This window comes from Zonotrichia leucophrys, chromosome 1 (assembly GCF_028769735.1).
Source record: "Zonotrichia leucophrys gambelii isolate GWCS_2022_RI chromosome 1, RI_Zleu_2.0, whole genome shotgun sequence".
Classification (NCBI taxonomy): domain Eukaryota; kingdom Metazoa; phylum Chordata; class Aves; order Passeriformes; family Passerellidae; genus Zonotrichia; species Zonotrichia leucophrys.
This window is the reverse complement of record NC_088169.1, coordinates 15,438,478-15,459,491: the sequence shown is the minus strand read 5'-3', so window position 1 is coordinate 15,459,491 and position 21,014 is coordinate 15,438,478. Positions and strand designations below refer to the sequence as shown.

Below are 21,014 nucleotides of genomic sequence, written 5' to 3'. Positions count from 1 at the left end.
GGGTGGTTGTTGAATATAAGACTATTACTTGTGTACTGACACTACAAAACCTAGTTTTTATGTACTCCAGGGCCTTACACATCCAGAACATAATCATGAACTTGGCTTTTGGACTGAGGCCACTTCTTGAAATATCCAAGAGTGCTGGATACACTGCAATCTTAATCTCACCCATGGCCAGGCACAGGGAACAGTGCATCATACCGAATTATTTGCTGGAATTGCTGTGATATGAGAGTTGGGTGACATCCTCTCATATGACAGAGGGGAAGAAGCAGAGCAGCCCTTGGCAGCTAGAAAAATTGCTAACTACATTGCGGTTGGGTGGAGTTTAGACTTGCAGGAAATTAGGAGAAGAAAGTACTCTTTAGATGTTATTTTCACTTAGCTTCCTCTCCAGGCACCTGGTGTTTTTTGGTACATCTTGTCCTGTCCCAAGTTAATGGTATCATCAGCTGGGAATGCTCGTTCCCTGCAGCTCCCCTCCTGTTGATTTGAAGGCAGCAGTGGCTGTCTGGATGTGTTGTGGCTTTGGGGGCAAAAGGTGTTGGAGAGGAATGCTGGCCTTTTTGTATTATTGTCATCATCATCATTGTCACCATTATTATCTGTGCACAGTTTTGTTTACAAAAAGAAGAGTTGTTCTTTAATTTAGAAATAAAATGACAGAAATAAATTACTTTAAAAGGATGCTTAGGGAATAAGGAGACATATTTGTGGCAAGCTATTCTGTAAATGTCATCCAGTATATGGTTAAATTATTTTGTTGTTTCCTGGCTGTAATTTATTTGAAATTGGTGAGTCAAACAATTCTCAGTAGTATTTTGTTCTCTTAAACTTTTTTCTCACCCTGTAGGGACTACATCTAGAATGACAAAATCTGAATGACAAAAATAGTTAGGTAGCAGGAGGAGGGAGAGTAATGCCTTTACGTAGAATTATCTGTCAGTAACTGTTTATTAAGTGCATCTGTCATGTCTTATTCTGAATTTGTGTTGCTAGTGCCTTAATTGGTAATTCATTTTTTGATACCTGATGACGTTGATTATTTAATGTTATTCTCATTCAGGAGTCTGTGTGGGTTTCAGGTTCAGGAAGAGCAGAAGTACACTGAGTCCCTCATCCAGATCATCAATATTTTAAAATGGACTGGTCTCAACAGAGAATCCCGAGGAGCATCACTTGTGACCAGCCACCAGCTGGATTAACTCCATTCACCGCCACTCCCAGAGCCCAGTCATCCTGCCAGTTTCATACCCAGCCAAGAGTACACCCATCCAAGCCATGAATTGCCAGTTTTTCCAGAAAAATGCTGTGGGAAATGATGTCAGAGACTTTTCTGAAGTCTATACCACAGCTTTTTCCTCGTTTGCTAAGGGGGTCACCCTGTCACAGAAGGAGCTCAAGTTGGTCAAACAGAACGTGCCTTTTCTAAATCCATGCTGGTTGGGCCTGATCTCCCAGTTGTCCTGTGTGTGCTGTGTGATTGCAGTCAGGAAGAGCTGCTCTGTGACCTTTCCTGGCATGAGTTCAGACTGAAAGGTTTGTGGGTGCCCAGATCCTCCTTCCAGCACTTCCTAGAGCTGGACATCACATTTGCTGACCTGCAGTCAACTGGAACCTCTCCAGTTAGCCAGGACTGCTGGTATTTGGTGGAAAGTGGCTCAGTGAGCACTTGCACCAGCTCCCTCAGTACCCTTGGGTGGATCCCATCCAACCCCACAGACTTTTTTGTGTTTAAGTAACCTAACAGGTCACTGACCATTTTCCCTTGGGTCATGGAGGCTTCATTCTGCTCCCCATCCCTGTCTTCAAGCTCAGGGGGCTGGCTGCCTGGAGAACAACTGGTCTTGTTACTCAAGGCTGAGGCAAAGAAGACATAAACCTTAGTCTTTTCTTCATTCTTCCCTACGGTGTTTCCCCCCACATCTGATAAGGGTGGAAGATTCTCTGTGGCTCTCATTTGGTTGTTAATGTATTTATAGAAACACTTATGTTTTCTTTTATGGCACTGGCCCAATTAAGTTCTAGTTGGGCTTTGGTCTTTTTGATTTTCTCCCTGTATAACCTCATTATATCCCTGTAGTCCTCCTGAGTTTCCTGTCCCTTCTGCAAAAGTCATAAACTCTCTTTTTCCCCTGAGTTCCAGTCAAAGATCTCTGTTCAGTCAGGCTGGTCTTCTTTCCTGACAGCTCAATTTTCACCCTGTCACAGAATTACAGAATGTTCTGGGTTGAAGGGGCCCACAAGGATCATTGAGTCCAGCCCTTAAGAGTGGTCTGTACAAGGATCAACCCCCTCCCAGCTTTGGTGCATGTTAGCTCTGACCAGTTGAGCTGGTCTAAGCAGCTGCCTATGGAGGGGGCCTCTCCTGCCCTCTTAAGATTTCTTTCCTGAAAAATGGGTTGAGCAACTGATTGGAGAGGGCAGTGAAATGAAGGCAATAGCTTCAAGTGCTTGATTAACCTAGACCTTTAGGTGGTTATGTTTTGGAGGCAGAAAATCAGGCAGCAGGCTCTGGAAGGACATGGTTGAAGTCTGCTAGAACTGGGGACTTTCTCCTGTATCTTGAGACTGGAGCACTTCTTTTACAGCTTGTTTGTGTGTGGTTTAGTTTCAGTGTGTGAATTCTAGAGGTTAAAGCCACGCTGTCCATGCTATACCAACGCAATATGAATATTGTGTTGGTGTAGCATGGACAGAGTATGGGTGACTCCTGCCCCAGGGCTGAGCCAGGAGCAACAGGCTGTCCTGCTACTGGGGCATCCCTGCCTGAAGCACCAGCATGTTCCTCATGCGAGTCTCTTCTGAGGTGTGGCTACGCCCTGAAAAGCATGAATGAGAACCAAAAATGCAACAAAACCAGTTTCAGAGAAGCTTTATGTTGTATACCAGGGCTCTTACAATATAACTGGGGCTCAGCAGTCAGATCAATCTTTTATCTTCCATTTATCTTCAAATTTTTCAGACATTTTGATTAGCAAGTAAGAATGTTCTTGGTTTCTTCCAGTCTAATGAGCAGATGTCTTTTTACTCTTAGGGATTGTTTGAAGACATTTTTCAGAAAGGTTGTTATCTCTCAAGAAATTAATGCATTTAGAGCTTTGTCAAGTCCTGTTGCTTGGTAGCAGTCATGTTGATCCATGGGAAATATTCAGACAGAAATGTTAAATGGACCACCAAATACCCAAGAGTCTTACTTATCCCCTTGGTACATGAGTGCACATGCTGCAGAGCTTCCCTGGACTGCCTGGCTCTCTTGGGCAAAGATGGATGGGCCGGAGATGTGTGATGGATTCTCTCACAATCTGCAGAGCTCTTTGCTCCAGGTGAACGTGTGGCCAGCTGCATATCATTGACTCATAATCAAACGGAAAAGGTAGAATATGGAGGCCCCCCAAAGCAGGACCTGTACAATGCTGCTTAAGCCATGTCCTGAGCAAATGTGGTGCATGACTTTCAGCCATGATTTTTGGCACAGTGGGTCTGTTTCTGCTCCTTGTGTTCTGAGGAGTGCAGCCAGGTCTTGTTTTGAGTGGCTTTTCATGCTCATTTGTGTACTGTCATTCCTTGCAGGTCTCTTTGTGGGACATTGAGCTGGATCTGCTGCTGGGTTGGGGCCCAGTTTTTGCATTTGCAATGCTACTGCCTTTCTTGTTCTGTAGAGCTCAGCTTGTTTTAGAGGCTAGCATGATCTGTGAACTTTTAGGTGTCTCAGCAATATGTGAGGGACCTTGGAGTGGGAGAGATGCTGTGGTGTGGCACTGCCACTTTGACTGTTGTGCTCCATTTTCTTCTCTCCCCTTCCACATGTGTGGAGGCATCCCTAGCATACCTGTTATTAGGGGCTGCCAGGTTGGCATTCACAGCACAGTAAACTACAAGAATTCAGGGCTTTTTTCAGGGTTCAGGAGCAGTTGGTATTGTCCACAGGTATAAAAGCCATGGCTGCTGTAGCTCTTTGAATCTCAAGGTTCTTGGGTAACATAAAGTTTTTTTAATGTTAAAATGCTTCTCTTAGAGATAGGGCAAGAATCCTCTTCTGCCTTAGTTTTTGGCCAGTTTTATTTCCTGCTAGGGTACAAAAATGTTGCTAACTTTTGTTTTCCCTCCTTCTGTCCTTTTGTGCAGGTCTTGATGATTGCCTGCAGCAATATATAAAGAACTTTGAGAGAGAGAAGATTAGTGGTGACCAGCTATTACGAATTACTCATCAGGAACTGGAAGATCTTGGAGTCACACGAATTGGCCATCAGGAGCTTATCTTGGAAGCAGTAGACTTGCTCTGTGCACTGGTAAACTTCTGGGGCAAATTGGGAGGGGTGAGCACATTGGGAATGGGAAGTGTTCACATATTCACACTTCCTGTACTCAAAATGTTAGTCCTAAAGACTGTCTAAGCAGCTCAAGAAACTCCTGATTTGTAATGTGTGAACAGTTTAGCATTTTAAGCCAGGGGCAAGATAAAGGGAAAAATCTATTGATAGAGTGATGTTTGTTAAATAAACTCGCATCAGAGATTTAGGGCTTGCATATTTGTCTTTATGGAGTAAAATTTTATCTGAAATCACTTGTTTCTAGAGAAGCTAGACTCTAGTTTGGAATGTAAAATAATTACATATGTGAATGGTGTAATTGAGTGTTGGTTGCCCTTTACAAACAAAATGTTCTGATATTAACCATGTCATTTTTCACTGGTCCTTTCATGCAAATTATGTTTTAGATGGTTTTTTGAGCCTGATGAAACAGAGCTGCTTATATTTCACAGTTGAAAGGATTAAATACTGAAGTAATTACCTTATGTATAAATAATATATAAATTTTTGATGAGGCATAGGGAAGGATTTTGGTAATGATCTTTTCAGTCAGGTCATGTCGTGCATAACTAGGATTATCTGCTCAGTGAGGGGTGTGGTGCTGACTTCACCCTACTTATGAACTTCTAGTGTGTGTCTGTAAAGATTAGTGATAGATTGGGCACACAGTATTCTCCACTGTAGAAAAGATTGTGAATAGCTCTGTTAAGATGTACTTCACTGCCTAAGGTGCTGTTTTGTGGGTTTTTAGTACATGCTATTCTTCAAGCCTCAGAAGGAGCTTTTAAGAAAGCTGAATCCTGGGAGAGGCAATCAAAGACGGTAGGCTGAAAGGCTCTTCACAAGGGCTTGTTGGTTCTCCATATGCAGCAGCTTTTCTGAATACCCTGTTGTTACATTTTTGGGGTATTGTGAAATGTAATGAAAAGGAGAGAGTGAAAAAAAAAACATACGCAAAAAAAGTTAAAAAAAGGAGAAAGCTTTTTGGTACAGGAAAACATTTGATTTTAAACACAGATTGTCTTCAGTAGAATACAGTTTCTAGTAGCGTTGCAGTGTGAGTCAGTGCAATAAGTTAACTCATCAATTTGTTTTTTTAAATAAGGAAGCTGCAATCTTAAAAAAATGCTACTGATATAGAAGGGGACATAAAGAGTTATTCACAAAGTACTTTTCTTATCAGACAGTGCAAAAGAAAACAAGAAAGTAAATACTTCAGTTAACTGAGAAGGATAAAGTCTAAGTTAGGGGGAGCACCAATGACTGTTTTTCCCAGTCACACAGAGAAACAGATTGTGGCTCTTTGAAAAATAGATTACTGTTAAGGGAAAAAAAACCTTGTTTATTAGCTGAAATTTCTTTTTTCTTTGGTATGTAATTATAGATATAATCTTCAGACAAACAAACACAACTTGTCTTTGTAGCTCCTTTATCTTAGGCAAAAGTATATGGAACTAAGTTGAATATAAAATGATGAATTTCTAGCAAAGGATAACACTGCATCTTAAATGCATGCAGCAAGACTCTCCATTCCTGGTTCTTGTTGCACATACAGTATTGTCTGCTTTTCTGAGTTTGTCTTAGAGAAAATTGCTAAGACACAGTGGCATGAGTTCAGATTGCAGCTTCTAATTTAAGATGAGGTTTTTGCAGTCTCACTATTGGCTCCTGATGGCTCCTCGGGGATACAGAATGTTATTGTTATATTGATTTCAGTGGACTTAATTTGAATTTATTGTTTACCAATCAGATAAACCTCTTAGAAAATTTAATTCAGAGGCAATCCATTTGGCTGGACTGGTCCTATACATACAGGCTTTTTTTATTGCATCTGTGAGTATCTGTCCTGGGTAGGGCTTGTCTTTTCTTCTGATTTGACTTTAATATTAGCTGTATTGTTTAGAAGAACATTAAGCCTATGACTCTCCAGTATAGGATAACTGGTAATTCAGATAGTGGCTATGCAATTTTTTTAAAATTATCTGATTTTTTTGTTTGTTTGTTTGATAGGAGTTTGAAAGACGTTTCATGATAGAACTTAGTAAGAGTTACAAATACATGATCCAAATGAGTTAACATCTCTTTGGATGCTGGAGAATATGGATGGGATGATGGGCTATGAGTAGTAAAGTTAATTATGCCTTGCAAGCTTAACTCCAGATTGATTTAAAAGCAAATATTAAAAAATTAAAGGATTGTTGCTTCTGCTTCTTCCACCTTTCTCTCTGGGTTAGTGAGTGACCACCTAAACAGTTTTTGGCATTGAGTACAAGTGAGGGGACAGAACCTCTCCCACTGTTCATCTGTTCCCACTCTGCAGGGGAGTTTTCCAACGCAGAGTTGCTGTCACTTAGGAAAGTTTCTGCAATGTTGATTGCTGATGTGCTTTATTCCTGCCACCCCTTCCCAATATTTTTTGGGGGTAAACTTCTGCTTGCAGTTCCCTGGCAGCTGTGGATATGGCAAACAGCAAACCAGCTGTTTGTGTTGCATGCCTATAATTCACAGGACTGCAACTTGTTACCAGGGGAAGGTGGAGAGCCTGAACAAGCAAATCTGGCTGGTATGGAGAGTGCAGGGGACACGCCAGTGGGGGCTGTTGGACTGTGCTGAACGCACAAACTGCCACAGTAAGAGCTGGGAGCCAGTTATGATTGATAACACATCCTATTTAAAGGATGTTCTGTATGGGTTTTTGACAGAAGGTGGGTGGGTGGCTGGCTGTGGTCTCTCACATTATTTGCCTCCTGTCATCAGCACTTGCAACAAATGGATCCTCCAGAGTTTGTGAGCTGATCAGAGGACAAATGGTGGCCTGTGCTATCCATCTTTAGTAGAGTCTCTCTTGGCTGCCAGCCTGCCATACTGTGCTCCTGACAGCAGAACAAGCATTCAGGGGGTGATATTCACAGGTTTTCTTTTCCTGTGGTGCTTAGAGAAAGGAGGAATAAAGTTTTTGCCCAGCTGCTAGTGCTGTTATAGGTCATGCTTGCGGGTAATGGTGGGGGGTGTACATCCTGCATACCTTCAGTGGAGCTGAACATGCTCTGGGAGAGGGCAAGCAATCTAATAAAGGCAGTTCATCTCTTCCCTCTCTCCTTCAGACTGGGAAGGTGGGAGCATGTTCAATAGATTATCATGCCTCAGTGCAGCTTTGTGTTTTACAAAATCTATATGTCAGAAAGGGCATCATAAAGGAAATGTTCTCTGTGCTTAGAAGAAATAAGTAGTGATGTCTGTGATGGTATTTTGTTGCTGCTAAGAATTTGTCACATGCTTTTTAAGGTGAGAAACCTTGAGAAGCCACCATGATGGATATATGCTGGCATCATTACTTGATTTCCAGCAAGACAAATCTCCTGTTCTTGTCTTTCTGTTTAAATTGGGACATGCAATCAGACTGGCGGTGTCAGAAGGTAGATTTTTACTTGATGTGGATGGGCATTTTTATTCATACTAACAAAATCACCCAGAAAAATTGATGTCTCAAAACTGGTGGAAAATGATAGACTGAGGAACTACTAGTCCACCTCTAGAGATACAGGAAAAACTACTGAGTTGAGTGCCATGTTTCTCCACTATTCACAGGTAATAAAATACACAGTCATTCATTAGTTCTAACAGTTGCCATTAAGATCTTAGCCTCAACATGATCATGTGTGAGGGTGAAGCTAGCCTAACACTGCTTTTCATTTAATCATTAAACAAACAACAGTGTAGCAGACTTCATCATCACAAAATGTGATGAGCCTTGTTTCTTTCATGGTTCCTTTAAGAACTGAATGGGAATGAGCAATGCTAGTAGAAAATAAATTGAGAAGAAAAGGAGATGATGCATTGGGAGGAGAGAAGTGCATAATAAAGGGCAAATTCCTTAGATACTGCTGTCAGATTACTGTATCAGTCATCAGGTTTGTAATGCATTGAGGGGATCTTGTAGCTCCTGCTACACGTAACTGGCATGAAGAAAACAAAGAAATTACATAATTCCTTTTCCATCATCTGTTTGTCAGGAGATGGAGTTTCATTTACAAAACTGTGTATGACTATTTTTTCCCAAAAAACACTACACGCTGCCTGGAGAACACAAAGACTGAAGACTGCTCAGCCAAACATGACTTCTTCCATCTTTAAGAAAATGATCTAGTTTATCACAATGCCTTGATAAATGAGATGCCAGATGGAGAGTCTTTTTTTTTGTTATTTTTTGCTTTCCTGAATATCATGTTCATTGTATTTGCATGAAGATTAAATTAATTTGATTTTGCAAATATTTTTAAACAGAGATGCTAAAGTAGATGTGTTGTTATAAGAATTTGAAAAGCTTCAAAAATGTATTTTGGATGCTTTGGAGTTTTTCATTAGCAAAGAACTTCATGAAGTTCCTGTGAATTTGCAAAATAATTCTTCAGGAAATCTTAATTTGTGTAGGATAGAGTTTAGTTAAAAAATAAAACAGCTTTTGCTTTATAGAGCATACTAGTTTCAGTACTAGTTTCATGCTAGTTAGTTAAATCTGCTATGGCTGTACAGGAATTTATTGCACACTATATTTGAATCTGTAAAGCTAGAAGATTGCAGCAGATGAAGTAGCATTATTATTTGGCAGAGAAAACATTGGTGTGCACTAACAGCATGAAATTACTTACCATTTACCACTAACACAAAACATTGATATGCAAATGAATGTAAAAAAATAGACCTACTTTACCCATGAATTATTTGATTCCTCTTAAGAATTATGCCTTTTATCTTAATTTCATCTTCCTGCCATTTCTCACACAGAAATGCTTTTTTTGTACTTATCACTAGTCAGATCTTAAAACTGTTTTGTCAGTAACAGTGAATATTAGACTTAATCATTCTGGTGCTAAATGAAGTAGGCTTCATTTCAGAATGGAGATTTATATGTACTGAAGGTGGAATTTACTGTTAGTATTCTGAATGCTCATAGCAGAAAAATTACTTACTGTTTTCACTATTGCCCATTGCATATTGAAGTTCTGCTTATATATCATATATCATATGCCTCCCTGTCCTCAGCCTGAGCTAATCTAACTGCAGTGCAGGAAATCCTGAAGTCCATCACCAGATCAATAAAGCTAAGGAGCTAAAGAGTTTCTGATAGCTCATATAGATCACATTGAAAATGTGTTAACAAATCTTTTGCACAGAACTGCAGTAAACCCCATCTTGTGCCAAAGGCAGTAAATATATCTGCATGCAAAGGGTGAACATCCTTCTGCCCACCAGCCTCAAGAATCAGTCATGGATCCTAGATACTTTTTAATTGTGGATTTTGTTGTTGTTGGTCTTTCTCTTCTCTTCTCTTCTCTTCTCTTCTCTTCTCTTCTCTTCTCTTCTCTTCTCTTCTCTTCTCTTCTCTTCTCTTCTCTTCTCTTCTCTTCTCTTCTCTTCTCTTCTCTTCTCTTCTCTTCTCTTCTCTTCTCTAGCAGACCAGATAAAAAAAGCTGTTACAATGTAAAATGCTTCTAAAAGGTAATGTGTTCATAACAATACTTATTTCATTTTTCAAACAATTATTTTGAACTGCTGATTAGCTGTTTAAGACTTTTGGAAATGCATGTAACTGGATATGGAACTGGTAGTTCAAATTATGGGGAAATAAGAGCATTTGGCAGGCTAGGGACTAAATTGCATGAGAGAGTAAAAAAACCAAAAAAGTAATGAGCATTTGGTCTTTCAGAGGCTTTTGATTGAATAAGAGAAAGAAGAATAGTTTATATAATTGCTCTATTAGTGCTACAAAGCATGGCCTTGGCTTGGCTTTTTGACATGTTCCTTGATTGTGGTGTAGAAAAAGAAGGGCATTTTTCAAGGAGATAATGATGATGACTTCAGAGTCATCTTTCCTGGGTTCTGCAAGGCTAGAAGTATCACACACCTGAGTGTTTTTCTGACCATAAACATTTAGGACAAATATTTATACTCTTTGAAACAGTTTGCCTTTTAATCAGTGCATGTTTAATAATTGCAGTAAATGATAAATGTCATTTGAGCTATCTGGGGTTTCTGTCCTTATCTACTTATTCTGTGTAGAAGAAACAGATGTGTCAGGATCATGTGTTGTGCACTTCTAAATTACCCCATATGCCAGTGCTATTTGAAGGAGAGATAACCTTAGTGTTAGCATTTCGAGACGCTGGAGGAAGGGCCGTTAGAAATATATGTTGTAGGCAGATCTGATGAGGTATAAAGTTACATAAGGCACCTTCCATATGACAAGCTGTGATATCAGTTGCTAGCAGCTTTGGGCTGGTAAGCTATCTGCCTCATACTTTGTGGGACGTGTTCAGCCAAATGTTTTGGAGAATGAGTTTCGGATCCATTTTGTTCATTTTTAAAATCAACTTCAGAGGCAAAGGGTGGAACTTATCTTGGTGAATTTTTGCCCACCACTAATTTTCAGGTGTGGTTGTGAAATGACTGCATGTGCTGCGATATCTGTGTGATGCCGTTTTGATTATTCATTTAAAATCTTTCTCAGGCTCCTGAGAAATGAGGATCCTGTGAACTTTACTGTTTCCAGGTTGTTTGTTTAAAAGCAAATAAATCATACAAACAGAAAGGATACTTAAGAATTAAGTGTGGAAGGTGAAAGCATTGGAAAGATAGTGAGGAAAAGAATTAAACTCACCTGAGGTGATTTTAAGTCCATTTCTTAGCAGCCATATTTTATTCTTGCCTAAAACTCCTGTGAATAAGTGAAAAATGACTTTTTATTGCATTGGAGAGAAAACGTACTATTTCATTGTTTTGATAGTTATCCTTATTACTGAGATATATCAGATGTAATTGAGAAGTTGCACTTCTTTACACATAATTGATTGCTCAGTACAGCTATCTAGACTATAAAATTTGTCTTTTCAAATGGTTGCCATTTTCTCTCTTCTTAAAATTATATTGTTTGTGTGCGTTACAAAAAATAGTTACCAAATTAAAATAAGCCTTCACCTTCTTCAGTTTATACAGTCATGGTTGCCTTCTGCAGAGGAGCAGCAGAAATTAATCAATGTAAGCACTGCTATCTGCTCCCTTGTCTGGTGAAGATACTGCTTTTATTTTCTTCTTGCCCACAAGCACCAGTATTACAGTAGCACCTTCAGTTCCCATCTTGTGTCTCTTCAGCAGAACTGAGCACTGGTCTCTGCATGCCTTTTGCTCCACATGGTTTTCAGCAGTATTCTTTCATTGTTTCCCAATGTTTTCAGATTTCTGGGCTGAAGAAAAGACACTGATTTAGAAAGGTAGGCAGAGAGGCCATATGTTCATTTCCCTGTCTTGAAGTGTTTGTAAGAGTCAAACAGTGTCACTGAACTTGATACAGCATTTGTGCTTGGAGACGTAGAGATATTCATGGTTGCATAAAAGTTGTGATCGAGACAGCTGTTCTAAGGGATTTCTGGATTTGTTAATGGGACTGTGGTTATGTCTGTGTTGCACATTGTACTGAGTTTAGATCTGAGCTTGGCTTATTTAGGTAGCTGAGATGGCCTTGCACTTGGAATGGGCAGTATAAAAATACCCAAAACCAAAGTCCTGGCATCTTCTAGACAGTCTGTCTAAGCCAGCAGAGATTAGTTAGCAGTGTTCGAGTTTGGAACACTTTACTTTTCAGCTGTGCTAAAAGTGTCAGATGTATTTCCTACCATCAAGAATCAAGTGAATTTAACACAGGAAAGAGATTAGGTCTAAATTTTAACTTTTTTTTTTTGATTGAGGGAAGCAGGGAACATAACTACTGAACATTGATGAAACTATTTAAAGAAAAGTTTGCTTTATTTTCACATTTGGTTTGTGAACTCTCTTCCTACTCTTGGTATGCTCCTGCAAGGATGGGCTTGCAGAGGGACCAGGCTGGCTGTTCTCACAAAAATACCCTCAAAAAACTCCACAGTGGTGATTAGAGCTGCTGCTTGTCAGCATGTGAAGAAAAGAGCTACAATTCCTTGCTCACACTGTCATGTTAAGGCACAGAAAAGTAATTAGCAGGTGAGATGTCTATTAATAGCACCCACCACCTTCAGTTCAAACACCTGCTGACAAGCTATTACTCTGTGTAGTTCAGCTTCATCAAGTTCTTGTTTTATGATTGCCAGAAGGGACTCCATTGGAGCCTTTTCTGTTGGGGCAGGGTATCTGAAGACACTCTGTGGCCTCTCACTGGGGGAGTGGATGCCTAGGCTTGTGTCACTTCTCGTAATCTCTACAGGCATGCAGAGATTTCTTTGTGGCTCTTTCAGTGACTGTGAATATATTTTGGCTAATGAAAGCACAACTCGTGTTAGTGCTGGCTAAATGCAGACTAGGGGAAAACAAAGAACTGTCTCCTTTGCCTGCAATTATCTTCTTACAGTGCTTGAAAATAAACGCAGTGCTTTTCTAACAAAACCATGTTGTTAATAGTGTATTATTGAATATAAAGTATGATTCAACTTGGCACTTTTTATTTAAGCATGCTTTTCCGTAGTATTAGAACACACAGCTCTGGTCGCTTTTAATGTGGGCCAGAAATATTAGTGATAAACAAAGTGAGGATTTTGTTAGCTTGGCTGCTGCTTTAGGATCCTTCTACTTAAAGGCTTCAATAAATACAGCTGCCCTGAAATATATTTTGCCTGAAATGTATCTCTGTATTTTTCATATCTGGCTTTATCTGTATGATATTACAGGTGGAGGCTTTACCAAAGCCATCCTCATGTAAGACTGAATTCACATGTGGCCTAGGCCCAGTGTTTTGTGTTAACACACACACACACACACACGCACACATTTGATGAAGAGGTGTTAAAACAGGCTTTGAATCTGTAATGCTGTCTCTTCCTTCCCTCATATCTGATGGTGAAAAACAGCCTCTGAAAAAGAATGTGGCTGTAGGTGGCCATCATTTAGATATTAAGAGGGAGCGACTAAGGTTTTGTAGCTGATTTTCTAAAGAAGTGTATACATAAATGTAGCCTGTTTTCCTGTTGTACAAAAAAACCTGAGTGTTTTGCCTGGTCTGCAGCGTTCAATATTGCAGGTTTTCTTTTCTTCTGGGGCTTTACTTTCTGCTGGTACTGCAGGTCTGCACGCTGCCTGCGAGGGCTCCCTCTGGGGTGGGCATGGCGGCCTGCACAGGCTGGGAACCAGCACCTGCCTGTCCGAGCAGGTGAGGGACAGACAAGGTGACAAAGAGGAAATGGCAAAAGAGGGGGAGCTGAAATAATCTGGGGTTGTTGAGAACCTTTGGGGTCCCACCTCAGCCTCAGTGTGGTGTCCCCTGGCTCTGGGCCCTGTGTGGGGCACAGCTGGGGTGACAAGAAGGTGCCTGGCCTTGTATGGCATCTTCCTCACACACCCCTTCCTCACCCACCTTAGTTTTATTTTTGGATTATCAGACTCAGCTCCTTAGGAACAGCCTGCTGAATTAAGAAATTCAGCGTTTCAGTGTGTCAGAAAGAAGGCAGCCCTGTGAGCAGGCCCGTGGCTGGCCTGCAGCCTGTGGTTGTACCTCCACGTGTGGGGGTGAGTGCCATGTTGTTGGGGCTTGCTTGTGGTTGGTCTTTAAGACATTTTTGGTGATGTATCATTCATCCAGAATATTTTTCATTTATTTCTTCCTCCATTAATTTTGCCAAAATGAGCTAGATGTTCAAGAAGCAGAATGAAGTAAGAAAAAACCTGTTATCTTTTTTCAGCTTACTCCCCCCCACTCCTTAATTGTGCTTCCTCAGCAGGCCAACCACAGAAAGCTACAGGAAAAAACAGATATATTTTTATCTGATGTTTATCTTCTTATTTTGGACTGATTTAATAAGTTATGAGCCATTTAGATGCATAATAAAGTACATTTTTCTTTTCAATCCCAATTAATTGTTTTCATCTTGTAATCTCTATTTATAACCCAATGCTATCTGTTGTATAATTGCTCTTAAATATGTACATGGTGGAAAAGTTACTGCCCAAATATACAATTTGTCTAATTGGGATTGATTGTAGTGGCAGGGGACAGCATCTGTGTAGTTGAGAAACATGCCTGCAGAGCCTTTCTTGCCCGAGATAGGGATCTTCACAAAAGTTCCAGTAAATGGTTTATAAAGTGCAATCTTAGTATATGGTCAGTGGCCCCTTCAGCAGAGTTCCAAAGTGCGTTTTCTGCTGCAGAAGGATGGTTGTTGGTTGAGCAGCTCCCTCACAAAGAGTGCTCAGTTTGCAGGCACACAGAGCTGGCTGGGAGGTGGCAGATGAGCTGTGTGCTGTAGTCTCTCCTTTCCATCATGATCCCCTTGGCATGGGAGTGGATGTTGGGGATGGCAGGGGGCTCGCTGGGAATGGCTTCAGTATAGTGTTCCTGCAGTCCCTGTGTAGTAAAAGAGAATTAAATTCATTTAGTAGGTGGTTTGGATTGGGAGCAAGACAACTGCTGTAAATAATCACCACCTCACATTGTGCCCCCTCAATTCCAATAGAAAAAGACTAAGGTGAATAAGCTTCAGCGGTCTTCAATTAGCATTGATGAGTGTATCTCTCCTCCCTTCTCTCCTTGTGGACAGATCAGCATGGGAGGAGAGCTGGGGCTGTCATGGAGTGTCATTAGGAAGTAGATTTTTCTGTGTGCATCTGAGGGGCTTTGTGCATTCTACTTCATAGTTTGTGGTAGGAAATGGTCCATGCTCTGTAATGAGTAGCCCATTTCATTGTCAACTGAGCGAGTTGTCAGCACCGCATGCTATCACCCTCTGATGTGGCTGAAGTGAGAACCTTCAAAATTCAATTATTCTGTTAGAGGAGTACTAAACTCAAGTCTGTGCAACTGCTTGTTCCTTTGCAAAGGCAAATAAGTCCTTTTTGTAATAACTCTATCACTCTTTGTGTATGTGAGGAAAACAAATCTCTTATAGAAATGACAAATCACTGATGGTACTTTATTATATTGTAATTGAACATTAAATCAGGGCATTCTTGAGGGCTGTTTTGGTAACACTTGTACTTTTGAAGGATTTCCAGCTACTGTTTGTTAATATTGTTTGTTTACTACTTTTTGTTAATATCTCTGCATAATTATTTATGTCTCTTCTGCACAGCTAAGGAATGTAATTTAAGCAAGTGATTCTTGAATGGAAACAAGGTTTAAAACTTGACTTTAAATGAGTGAATATTACAGGATAGAGGCTGTGCAGGGCAGCACTGTATTCTCTGGTATGTGATTGTGGTGGTCCTTCACTGCTAAAAAAGAATTTAAGTATGCTAATTAACTTAGATCTCTGAAGCCACCAAAACCAATTTAGTGCCACACCATGTCCATGCTGCATACTTCTGCAAGTTGCTGGGCCTGGTGCTAGGTGAGTCTGAGGAGTTGTGAGTATGGACATGAGGTACCAATCCCTTATCATCAGGTCTACAGAGAGAACCCTCTGATCAAGGCCAGGTTGGATGGGGCTCTGCTCTAGTGCAAGGTGACTGTGTACATGGCAGGGGGGTTAGAATGAGATGGTCTTGAAGGTCCCTTCCAACCCACACCGTTCTGTGATTCTGGTAATCTACTGACAGTGATGCAGTGCTTTGAAAAACAGTTTTCCAGACTAGGTTTTTTCTTTGAGATGTTTTTCTCAGTACACTTAGAACAAGCTAAAGGATCACTCATAATTTTGCTCTTCTTTTGTTCACTTTTTATGCACTTCAGAAACAGAACATTCTATACATTTAAAAACTACTGAGTGGGTGTATTTCTGACTTAATTACTAGGAATGAAGTAGAACATCAGTTTTGCTGTTCTTGGTTCTTCTGTTCATCTGTAAAGCTAACTTTCTTTTTTTTTTTTTTTTCAATGCAGAACTATGGTTTGGAAACAGAGAATCTAAAAACTCTTTCTCACAAACTGAATGCATCTGCCAAAAATCTGCAGAACTTCATTACTGGGAGGAGGAGGAGTGGTCACTATGATGGAAGGACCAGTCGCAAATTACCAAATGATTTTCTGACATCAGTAGTGGATCTGATTGGAGCAGCAAAAAGTCTTCTGGCTTGGTTGGACAGGTAAAATCTCCCAAATGTCTCACAGGTAACCAGATCATGCACATGAACAAGCTCCAACTTCTTTACAAAATGTAACATAGAAACTGAATGGAAGCAGAATTCATTCATATGTTCCAAGGGGATGTTTGTACCAAATCATTTTCTTTTAGGTCAGCATGCAATTCAGGTTAGCTTTTCAATACAGTACCTTCAAATGCACTTTGACCCTACACATATATATGCAACACATATGAGCAACAGGAGGACATCATTAGGTTATATATCTATTTTTTACTAATATAAAGCAGCAATTTAACTTGCATAAATCAGATTCATTGCTTTGATACTATCAAGTTCACAAAACTGATCATACTTTTCATTTTACGGATGTCAACATATAATTTCAGAGTGTGTGTGTGTGTGTGTACAAACATGGATGTTGTGTTTTAGGTTTTTTTAAACAGCAGTGAAATACTTCTGATTTTCTAGAGGCAGTGCTCTACACTTTAAACTCTGTTACCTAGGACATGTGTGGGACCAGGATTGAAGTACTTTTGCTACATTTGTAGTGAATTTTTCTAATTATAACAAGAATAATACACAGATATTTAAGCTGATCATTTAAATTCCTGAAGTGGTTAAAATTAGTCTATGTGTAAGTCTTTATATAATGCATCACAGTGGATTTTCATCAAAGAAAATAAAATGCTTATCTTGATTTAAAGGTGTATCTTATTTTGTTTCAAGCAGCTGAAGGTTTGTTCAGAGTATGATATTTGTGTAACTTTTTAAATCCAACAGAATTATTTAGTTTTACTGCGTTGTTTAGTGTTTACTGTGTGTTTTGTTTTTCTGAGGAAAACCAACAACTTTCCCATAAATTATTTCCATCTGAATGGTTTAGGTGAGGCCTGAATCTTTTCCACTTCTTAAGCTGGACTGGAAGCTCTTTGTTTTGTTCAGAAGATTGCAGCTACCATTGCTTCTTCTTTTCTACTCCCTCTCTAGCCTTTCCCCAAGGTTGAAACCCAGAGTACCTAAATTTGGCTCCTAAATTTTTCTTTAGGTATTTAACATCAGTGTGTAGAGAATTAGTGCAATCTCATGGAAAGAGTTTAGTATTGAGACTTGAAAATTTGGGAATATATTTTTAGCTCTGTTCTAACCTTTTAGTGCTTGGAATATCTATAGGCTTCACTTTTTCTCCCTTGTAAATTGTTGTTGGCAGAAAGCAATGCATCATACTGAGTTTTGAAACAGAAAGAACAATAGAAAAACATTTTCTTTTGCATAGATGAGTCAATTTTTGCCACAGATTTCTGTTGAGAAATAATCTTGTTTGGTTTCTCATTGAAACTGTGGTCATGATTAAAAGACTGTTGGCTAGTAAGAACTCGAAGTTCATTTTGGGTTTTGATTGTTTGTTTGATGGAGTTTTGAGTTCTTTTTTTGAGAGTCTGTTATTCAAAAGTAAATTTCATATACACGTACACACATTTAACACATTGAAGAACAATGGGTTTTTTGCAACTAAATATAAATTTAATAATGGAAGTTCAGGAAGAAGGTAGTTATTAATGCTAGAAAACATCTGTATCTGAGGACTGGTGTGTCGCTGCAGTACTGTGCACTGCATGTACTTTTGCATTTAGCTGAAATGATCAGTGATCAAACCCAGGAATTCCAAGAAGTCAAAAATGAAGGAAATGATGGTGATATCACACTTTCAGCAATGCTGTCTTAAGTGTCCAAAAAAAGCTTCAGATTTCCAGGAAAGTTCTTTTGAAGATCTAAACACCTGGTTCTAAGAAATGTTTTTCTAAAACGTTTTAAGAATTTTCTGATTTATGAATGTCTGGGTATTTTGGTAAAGTTTGTTCTTCCTTACTTGTGAAGACCCGAAATGAGGATGAAGGTAGGCCAATAAATACATTTTTCTCAGGAAATGGGAACATCTGGATATCAATAGGATTCTGCTTCTTGTATGCCTTCTAAGAAAGTATTGGTGCCACTAGGGGGAGATAGAAAGATTTAAAAAATTGATTAGTAAAAGTTAGAAACATGGATTAAATTTTATTCTGCACACCTGTTACTATCAAATCTAGACCCCAAATCTTAGTTTTTTGGTTGTTTTCTAGTACCAGTTCCATCTTAGGTTGGGAGAGGGGATGAATAGGATGGATGAAGTGGCTGTTAGGGTTGTCCACCCCATTGCCCTGCTAGGCTGCCCCTGTGCAGTGGATTTTGAGGTTATGTCTGGGAAGAGCAGCTAGCAGCAGCTCCAACTTGCATAGACATGCAGTGATGGGGCTTTATACATGGGGAATGGTGACAGTGCCATGCAGATTGTGCTTCCCTTGTTGCTGTAGTGAGTGCTCTGTCTATGATGTGTCTGTGGGACACCTAAGATCGTAAAGGACTTTGTGATGCCTGGCACAGTTATCTAAAGGAGTGTGAGTTGTGATTTGCTGAGTTACTTTCACTGTGGTCTTGCAGACTGTGCAGGGCCGATCCAAGGACACTCTTTGTTTCAGGTCTTTGCCTGGAGCAGTCCTACTTCCAGATGTATGTCAGAAATTGAGTTTAACTGAAAATTAGAGTGGCTTTTATTGCCAGGCTTTAAAAGTGTTTTGGTTTAGTTTCATTTATGAGCTGGAAAACTTAAAAGAGAATTCTATTTTCAAAAAAAGTTGTCTGAGGATTTTGAGGAGCATGGAATAACTCTGCTATAACATGCTGTAAAGAAACTGTCATCACACTGATACATTTGAGTCTAATTTTAATTTCCTGTTACTTTCTCAGCCCACAAAATGTATCTTCTTTCAGGAGACTTCCTAGCTTTAAAACGTTTTGTTTTATACTTTCTCCATTATCTTAAAATTCTTCCTAGTGAATTTCGTGACAAGATTGGTGCCTTGAAAACCCATGAGTCTTTTGTGAAAGGGTGATGCATTTCTACTTGACTCTGAACATGATGTAGACGGATGGAAACCCACACTTCAGACTAGGGCAAGAAACTACTTACCTGATCAAAGCAACTTGGCATTGACTGTCTCCTGTGATACTTCTCCAGAATTACAGTCAATCAGGTCTTCTAGACTTCCAGAAAATCTCTGGAGTTCTGTTCAGTCTTTACTCCTATAATTCATGAAAGTTATATTCTTTGGAATAGTAATATATGTCACCTTTATCTTCCTTCTTCTCTGATGTGTCAGATTCCTGGAAATTCTTCTGCTTTCTGTAGGGCTGATTCACTCCATCCTGGTGAGGAATATTTAAAAATGTGTAAATTAATTAGGATTACTGATTAAAATTCACTACTGTGGATTTGCACTATGAATGTGTTGCAATTTTTTTGGCATAAAGCTATTTCTAAGCTCATGAAAATATTTTTTTCCTGTGCACTATTATGTCCAATAGTATCTGCACATTTAATTGAAATTGAAATTGGGTATATTTACTTCTGTTAATCCTGATTAAAGTTTCATTCTTAGACCACACATTTATAATCCACCTGAAAAGCACTTTGTAAAATGTTGCTTTATGTGTGGACGTGTTGGTATTCACTGCCTCTGCAATTTCTGAATTATGTATACATTATCCATCCATACATTATCCATCCATGGCTTTCATGATCTAAAAGGAACATACGAACACCTCAAGGATTTTGAGAGCTGAAGTCACTTTTTTCCATCTTTAACAAAATTCTGTTGGGATTTTACCATGTTACTTGTATCTTTAATGACACCAGTGAAAATGTCCCAGTTGCTGTCTAGAGGCAAGCATAAACTGGAAAGTAATGATATCATGGGGATCCCAGAAAATTCTTTTGAGCCCCAAGTTTAGAGCATTTACCAGTGCCTATAAGTAGCTTTCTCTCTGCTTAGGACACAGACAGGTCTTGTACTGTACTCCCAGCTCTTTTTTTTTGTACTGATTTGCTGATACCTATCAGTTGCAGTACTGAAATCACAATGAGTCCTGAATTCCTGAGTGCTCAGGTTCATTCAATAGATTTTCTCCCAGATCTTAGCAGACCACCTGACAGGCAAACAGAAAGTTGTGTCTTCTTCAGAAGCTGGCACAACTCTGAGTGTTGAGTTTGTCTCCTAATGAGTCAGAAGCTGCTGCAAAGTGAAGACAGCCTTGGGAGCAAAAGGCTTTTACAAATCCTTTAAGCACCTCATTCTTTCTCTTCAAGTCCCACTGTACATTGTATGTTTTTCTTTCATGGGACTGCTGGATTTAACAGGTACAGCTCATTACTGTAGTCCTGACTGGGAAGAACTGTATTGTTCTTTGTGGAAGAGGAAGGATCCTTAACAAACCTGGACTGAAGTGACATTTGAAGGCAGCTTCATGAGCTCTGTCTCTTCCAGTTTCTCTCCTTGCTCTGCCAGCACTAACTTCTTGTGATGTCATCTCCCACGTTGTTCCTGGTTTCATATGTTCTCTTTGTTCACCCTCACCACATTCAGTTGTCTTTGCCAACCAAAATCCCTGGAAATCTGTATTTCCTGCAGATTGAACTAAGCAATAAATAGAATTCTTAGTTGTGTTTCTGGGCTTCTTCCTGTCTAGTCCAGTGTTTGGGCCATGTTATCTGGAGCAAGGACTCCTTATACCATATATCTTATGCAGCATCAATAGAACATTTTGGTTCCTAACAATAGGAGTAAT

General features: G+C 39.6%; 1 protein-coding gene across 7 annotated transcripts in view; it reads left to right on the top strand.

Moving 5' to 3' along the window:
* Nucleotides 1-21,014, top strand: part of CNKSR2 (connector enhancer of kinase suppressor of Ras 2) — a 209,482-nt gene that overhangs the window by 33,226 nt on the left and 155,242 nt on the right. For all 7 annotated transcript variants that reach the window (XM_064707352.1, XM_064707362.1, XM_064707373.1 and 4 more), the window contains exons 2-3: nt 4,132-4,295; nt 16,153-16,355. In XM_064707352.1, coding sequence (XP_064563422.1) covers nt 4,132-4,295; nt 16,153-16,355 — 367 coding nt within the window. The remainder of the gene's footprint in view (nt 1-4,131; nt 4,296-16,152; nt 16,356-21,014) is intronic.